The sequence below is a fragment of the Myotis davidii genome, unplaced genomic scaffold (genome assembly GCF_000327345.1).
Source record: "Myotis davidii unplaced genomic scaffold, ASM32734v1 scaffold78, whole genome shotgun sequence".
Classification (NCBI taxonomy): domain Eukaryota; kingdom Metazoa; phylum Chordata; class Mammalia; order Chiroptera; family Vespertilionidae; genus Myotis; species Myotis davidii.
In genome coordinates, this window is record NW_006290305.1 from 852,492 (window position 1) to 859,839 (window position 7,348).

General features: G+C 51.8%; 1 protein-coding gene across 1 annotated transcript in view; it reads right to left on the bottom strand.

The window, feature by feature from the left end:
- PODXL2 (podocalyxin like 2) overlaps window positions 1-7,348 on the bottom strand; it is a 26,101-nt gene that overhangs the window by 891 nt on the left and 17,862 nt on the right. The window contains exons 5-8 of the mRNA XM_015563602.1: window positions 4,030-4,186; window positions 3,354-3,415; window positions 684-863; window positions 3-16 (exon numbers count right to left, since the gene is read on the bottom strand). Coding sequence (XP_015419088.1) covers window positions 3-16; window positions 684-863; window positions 3,354-3,415; window positions 4,030-4,186 — 413 coding nt within the window. The remainder of the gene's footprint in view (window positions 1-2; window positions 17-683; window positions 864-3,353; window positions 3,416-4,029; window positions 4,187-7,348) is intronic.

Genomic DNA, 7,348 nt, shown 5'->3' on the forward strand with positions numbered 1-7,348 from the left:
GCTCCTCGCCGTGCGACTGCGGGCAGGGACCAGGCTGCTGGACGAGGGCCACGGCCCGGGCCCCAGCCCAACCCACCAGCTGCACAACGTGCCCCGTTGACCTGACCTGTGACCTAGAACAAGTCACTTCATTGCTCCTTCCCTAGTCTGTAAGACCCGACACAGGGAACCCCAGGGACCTTCCGCAGATGCCACTCCCCTCCTGCTCTCTTCTGCTCTGTTCCCACAGCCCAAATCCTTTCTTAAAATAATTCTTCTGATCCTTTGACTAACACCAGCTGATCCCTCTCAACAGCCTCCTGATAGACTCCAAGGGACTCCTGGGAAAGGGCGTCTTGCCCTGCCCTCTCCTTTGTGAGGAGTCTTTCCTGGACCCCTGTGCTCTGCTGACCCAGGGCTTCTAGGGAGACATCCAAATGAGCTCAGGCCTGCAGGGCCACCCTGCCCCAGGAGGGGCTGGTGCCATGGAGGGCTCCTGCAGGTGGGGCTGGTGCCCTGCACGGAAGGTCCGCTGAGATGCAGGCTCTGGACAAGTGGCCTCACCTGCAGTACCCCAACCCAGGCCATTACTGCCAGCCCACCTGAGATGAAAGAGTCTGCAGATGACAGCTTGCGGGGCATTCCCATCTCCACCAACACTGCCCCCAGCCCACGACCTCTGCCCCACCTGCCCCCACACTCACCACATGTTTGAGCTTGGGCAGCCGGCGCTGCCAGCAATTGTAGAGCAGGCCCAGCACGATGATGATCACGCAGATGGCACCGATGACCACCAGCACCACAAAGAGCGTCCCGTAGTCACTGCGCACCTGGCTGGCCCGGGCCTGGCAGCTGCTGGTTGTGGAGTAGTTCTGGATGCCAATCTGGGGGTGGGAGGGGCCAGGCTCCTCAGCTGAGGCCCTGGGTGCCATGGCTCCCACTCCCTTAGGGCTGGGGCTTAGGAACAGGGACAGGCTTTGAGAAGGAGCTGGCACACTCCTGGCTCCTGAAGCTCCCTGAGGGGCCTGATCAGTGTTCATGAGGGACTCTCTCTGCCCTATGTCCACCCTGTTCACCTGGGGGCAGCTCCGGGCCTCTCTACCCTACATTTCTATTGCATGCCCCTCCCCCACACCCCCAGCATGGTACTGCCTGACCATGACCCTGTGGGAAAGAAGTCTGGCTCAAAATCCATCAGGCTGTGACCCTACCCCCCACTCCCTACTCTTGACTGAGGCTGCCCACGCTCATGCTGCCAGTCATGATCCAAACTAGATTGAGTCTCCACACCTGTCCCACCAGTTTAAAAAGGAAGAAAACAGACAAGGGCAGCTGTGATCCCCTTGCCACACATCCTCCACCACACAACACCATTGAATCAGGCCCCTGGGTATTCTGGTATTATCCTGGTCATTATGGGCCAGAGACAGTGCAGGAGATACTGGGACAGCCCACAGGGGCCACCCCAGCCTCCCAGCTCCCTCCCCGTTCCCACTGGAGTGGTCACCAATGGTATTTAGCTGCCCAACCCCACTCCCACACTGCAGGTTGTCTTGGGTGGGCCTGCTTTCTCTGGCCCAGAGGCTGCTGTGCCCTGACCTGGCCCAGCAGATGTTCTCTCCACAAATCAGCATCCAGGCAGAAAGGGAGCAAAGGTGAGGTGCCCTCCTCAAAAGATAGGTGCTCTTTCCTGGCTCCCAACGCAGAGCTGGGAGCCCCCTTTTTGCCTTGCACTCCCCTTTCAAATGCCAGTTATTCAGCTCTCCTTTGGTTTCTGTGAATCGCCTATATATTTCCACTACCTTCCTCTATTAACTGAAATTACTAAGGGTCCATATTCCTTGCTAGAACTTGCTAAATTTGCCCACTAATATACTTCCAAATGCCCGGCATGCCTTTGACCATGTCAGTCAGCATGAAGTGTCCAGTAAAACCAGAACACCCAGGGACTGGGAAAAGAGTCAGGAGAGTCTATAAAAAAGATCAAGGGCAGCCTGTTCCCCACCAGTTCTCAGAGTTCACAAACCAAGACTTTCACAACCAGAACAGCCCTTATTATAGACACTGCATTGTGGTGGAAGACCAGCATCTTGAGTTATTCAGGCCTAGTAGAAACCAAAGAGCCTGGCTCTTCTACTACTACTAGCTGTGCAATCTCACTTTCCCTGGGCTCCCGCTCTAACCTTAAATGGAGCAAGAGCACCGAGGGTACTCAGTAGGGTGCCTTATTTGTGCTCACAAGCCCTGGAGCAGTGGTGAGGAAACCAAGCACCGTCTGGCACTCAGTAATGATTCAATAAGCTTTGCTGATTAAAAAAAAACCCAAAAACCAGAAACCCCACAGAATCCACCTCTTCGCCCTGAGTGTACTGAAGAGGCAGAACCACAGTCATGCACAGTTCATCTTTGCTGTCAAATATTACACAGCCCTCAATATGAAGGAAGACTGGCCCTAGCTAGTTTGGCTCAGTGGACAGTGTCAGCCTGTGGACTGAAGGGTCCCAGGTTCAATTCCAGTGAAGGGTACATGCCCAGGTTGGATTGCAGGCTCAATCCCCAGTAGGGGGTGTGCAGGAGGCAGCCGATCAGTGATTCTCTCATTATTGATGTTTCTATGATTCTCATCATTGATGTTTCTCTCTCTCCCTCTCCCTTCCTCTCTGAAATCAATAAAAATATTTTTTTTTAAAAAAAAGCAGGACTGATGACAGATGACTGGATTTCACAGTGAGTGGAAGGGGTTTCGTTAGAGATGGTGACTGTCCCTGGGAAGGGAAGTGAATGAGGAACAGGAGGAACAATGAGGACCTGCCCCTGCTATCAGCCATGGCTCTGCTCCACCTTGCACAGGTGGCCGGCCTGTCTCCTCAGCCACAGTCTCCAGGACGGGCCAGAGGCTGGGTCAGGGCTGAATCTCAAGAAGGCAGGCCTGTCTGCTGTGCCCTGAGCCCCGCCCCTCACCCCCAGCTGGCCAAGCACTGCAGACTCTCATGGTCTCCGAAGAAATGCCCAGGCCTCTTGTGCTTTCTCCTGTGGTTCTGGAGCCACAGCACGTGCTCCCACCCACCAGGCTTCTGAACAGTCCCTTGGCCAGACATACTCGTAGTGTTTCTCCCACTATCTGCCCAGAAAACTCCCAGCTGGCAGTCCCTGGCTGGCCCATGCACAGTGCAGTTGATAGCTAAGTGCTCATATACTCTGTCTCTCCCATGGGGACGGTGTCTTAGGAGACCTGAAAGGAAGAACTACAGAGTAAGAGTTTGTGTTTTGCTCCTTGCACCACATGGTGCAGTCCACCCTCCTGCCCTCAGGGATGGCAGCCCGGCTGCCAGAGCTTTAAGGAACAGGATGGGAACTCGTCCCTGCCCTCTTACCTCCACCAGACTCCTGCGGATATCACCCAGCATAGAAAGGACATCTTGAGTGGGCATCACCCCTGGGGGGAGACAGCATCATCAGCCCAGGCTTGGCCACTGGGGCGCTCCCCCTTTGGACTCCTGGTCCCCTTGGACAGCCTCTGGCCTGAGTTTCTAGAGCCTCACTCCCTGGCTCCCTGGTATATACACAACCACTCTCTCCTCTGCTTGCTGCCCACTGATTGACTCATTAAGAAGATTCAGTGAGTGCCTACTAAGTGACAGGTGTGATACCAGGCGATCACTTCCACAGCTCCTTAAGTCTGCATTCTGAACACATTCCTTCTCAGCCCACCACAAAGTATACAGTGCCACTGTCTGGTACCTGCACTGAAACCACACTCTTCCCCCTCCTATTCCCAGTGTTCCCACCTTCCTCCTCCTCCTGCCTTCAAGCTTGTTGTTGGTACTCCTGGATCCTAAACTAGGGGCTCAAGCAGCACCTCATCCTGCTATCCTAAAAGCCCACCCACGTCCAAAAGCCCTGGCTGCACTTTCTCACAGCTCTGCAGGAGAGCTCCCATGGCCTTGGGAAACCTCTGCTGGTTTGGCCTGCCCCCCACTGCCTTCTTGGACCCTCTCCCCAAACATACCAAAGCCCCCCCTCTTGTGGGTGCCCCTCCCCCCCGCTCACCCTGCTCGCCCACCAAGGTCATTAGAAGGTGCTGCTCCTTCTCACTGGGCTTGCTCAGGGAGATGTGCCAGTCCCCGTGGTGGCCGCTACCGTGCCGGGGTAGCACCTCCTCCACCAGAGCCAGGAACTGCAGTCCCCAGTGCTGCCGAAACACCTCCTACAGGGGCAGAAAGACAGCCTATGCTCAGTGAGGGAGACAGCTCTAAATACCCCTGCCTGAGACCCAGCCCCACTCCAACCTCCGCCCATCAGCCAAACCCTGGGAAAGGCCATCTGGCTATTTCAGAGGGGGCTGATCTGGACCGCTGGAAAGGCTGTGAGCTTTGCCATCTAGAGGACTGTGGGTTTGTTGCCTACAGGCATCCAGGTGCTCCTTCCCACCTTGGCTTTGCACCATGAGGAGGGTGTGGGGCCTATCCAGGGATACCCCCACAGGTGAGCTGGGGGTACAGATAGGCCCACATATGATGACAAGTCCAGGAGTGAGTGTGTAGCACGAGAAGGAGTATGGAAGACTGCTCATGGTGCGTCCGTGTTCAAATGTATAGTGTAAGGAATGAATATTTTGGGGTGCAGGGATAAAAAAACAACAAGATATTTTCAACCATACAGCCACCAAAGATCAGGAGGTGAGCTGGAAAGCAGTCTAACTGTGCTCATCTCTCTTCTGTCATTGTAGAGATACAGCATAAAGTTGGGGAATCAAGAAAGAAGTCTGAGTACTCTAATGCTGGTGGTGGTGGCCAGAAGAACTAAGCAGAGATGGTTAAAATGGTAATCCCCCACCCCCCAAAAAGCAGGGCTGGGAGCAAGAGGAGGGATGTAAGGAGACTTCTTTCTCATCTGACACTCTCTTGTACTGTTCAGGTTGTCTTGGGGGGATATATATATATATTCCTGGCACTGAGCAGGAATTCAGTGAGTGGCAGGAGCTCAGGCTGGGGCTCCCAGCCTGCCATTGTCCCTGCCTAGCCCCCTGTGGGATGAGACGCTCCTTTGGCCCTGTGACTGCTACCCACTCCCCGCATCCCTAAGCCCTAGCTCCTCTCCAGCAGCCTTCTCCCTCCTGTACCTGGGAAGTCAACTATCCCCTACTTCTGGAGTCCAAAATTCCGTCAGAGACACCCCTGTCAGCTGCTCAGCTCTCTCTTGATTGCCCTTCTGTGAAGCTGTAAGCCAGGGGTGCCGTAAGGCACAGGCATCTCACCAGGCCACCCCTCTGGGACCGCTGACACTCCTGGTCTCCTCTCTGTTAGAGCCCAAACTAATGAGCCTTCCCTGGACGTCATGTCAACCTGAAGGCCACTAGGATGGCAAGTGCCAGGTTCAGGCTCAAGCTTTGGCACTCACTGGCCTAACAGAAATCCAACTCAGTTTTGAATTTGGAAGACGATTGGTACCTGGAGATAGCCATATGCAGCTAGAAAGTCCCAGTTCCTGAAATGGTTCTTAGCATCTTCGTGCGTGTGTGTGCGTGTGTGTGCGCGTGTGTGTGCGTGTGTGTGTGTGTGCGTGTGTGTGTGTATCTATTTGTATATTGGGTGCAAGCACACCTGCCAGAGCAGGTACACAGAATGCACTGTGTCCAAGCAGCCCACAGCTTGCAAAAAAAACCCCACCCTCCTGTCACAGGTAGTGCCTCCCCCATGCAGTAGCCCTGTGCTTCACCACGTGTGCATGCCCCACATTTCCTCGGGTCCAGCTGTCTGCCTGGCTGGATCATCACCGTCAGCCCAGGCTGTTAGGACAAAAGCCCACATTTTCAGATGGGGAAACTGAAGCTCAGAGAGGTGCAGTATTTTGCTAAAGGTCATGGAACTGACAAATGGCAGAACCAGGATTTGGACCCAGATGATTTAGATTCCAAAGCCAGGGCTTTTCTCCCAGGCCACCGACACTTAGTTCCTACTTACAAAATCAATGGTATGATTCTATATACAGTCATCAGACTCCCAGGAGTGACATTGTGAGTCTGTGGGCTCCAGCCAGGCAATCCATCAAGCTGTATACTTAAGATTTGTGTGCTTTTCTGGACGTATGTTGTAAGTCATTAGAACTTTTCTTAAGTGCAGTACACTCAGAGGTATAAACTGTCTTCTCTGCTAACTCCTGGGCAGATGACCCTCACAAATCACACAGTTTCTCCCACTGTAGGGGCTCCAGCTCCACTGGTATGGTTCTTATGACAAACAGGAAGGGACATCTCATTATTCCTCAGAACATTTTGACTTTTGGCAAGATGATAGAACTGATGAAAGCTCTGCTCTACCACCTTGCTACAAACACATAGAAATACTGGACAAAATACAACAAAACAATGAAGATGTTCTAAAAGCATGCCCAACTTCAAGCTCAAAGGAGGCAAAAACAAACGGAACTTGAAGCCAGGAGAGTAAGCTGACACTAAATCCACAGTAATTCTAGGACCCAGATATTGGATCCAGCAGTTGGAGACCTGACTTTCAATGCTCACATGGAGACAGGAAATGTGCTCCTGGCCCAGGCAGGGTGGGGAACTAGAGCAGAGTACCAGGACAGAGCCTCAAAGAGCAGCCCTTTTAGTAAAATGGGAACTCAAAAAATTTTCCACTCACCTGGAGGAGCTATAAAGGGTATGCCTGTGTCCATAGGTAGGAGAAATAATGTTACGTAAAATCACTTAAAAACCCAGGCTTGCACTTCACCTGGGATTGGAGTCTCAACTTGTAGTCTTTTGTGGTATAGAAATTTAAGCCAAGAAATAAATTTAAAATTATTCTAAAACTATTAGAACTCCCGAAGGTTCCCTGAAATCACTCTGTAGAAGTTCTTTCACAGCCTGGGGTTTAAGATGAGATCACAATAAATTATGATCCATATGAGGGAATAAGGTATAAATGCAACAAGCAGGAGAACTGACAGGTCAAGATGTGGTGTCACTAAATATAAAAGAGATAATAAAATAAGTATGTTTAAAATAATTAAAGAAGTAAAGGAATAGAAACCATAATGAAAGAAGAGAACAAAATTTAAAAAAGAAAGAGATTTGGAATCAAATGGAAATTCTAAAAATATAAAATAGTTATCTATATTAATGACTCAATGGGTAGGTCAAACAGAAGATTAGATACAACTGAGGAGAGCTACTAATCTGAAAGCTAGAGCTAGAAAATCACCCAGAATGCAGCAGAGAGATTTTAAAGACATAGAAAACATAAAAGTGTATTAAAAGACATTGTAGCCCTAACCGGTTTGGCTCAGTGGATAGAGCGTTGGCCTGTGGACTGAAGGGTCCCAGGTTCGATTCTGGTCAAGGGCATGTACCTTGGTTGCGGGCATA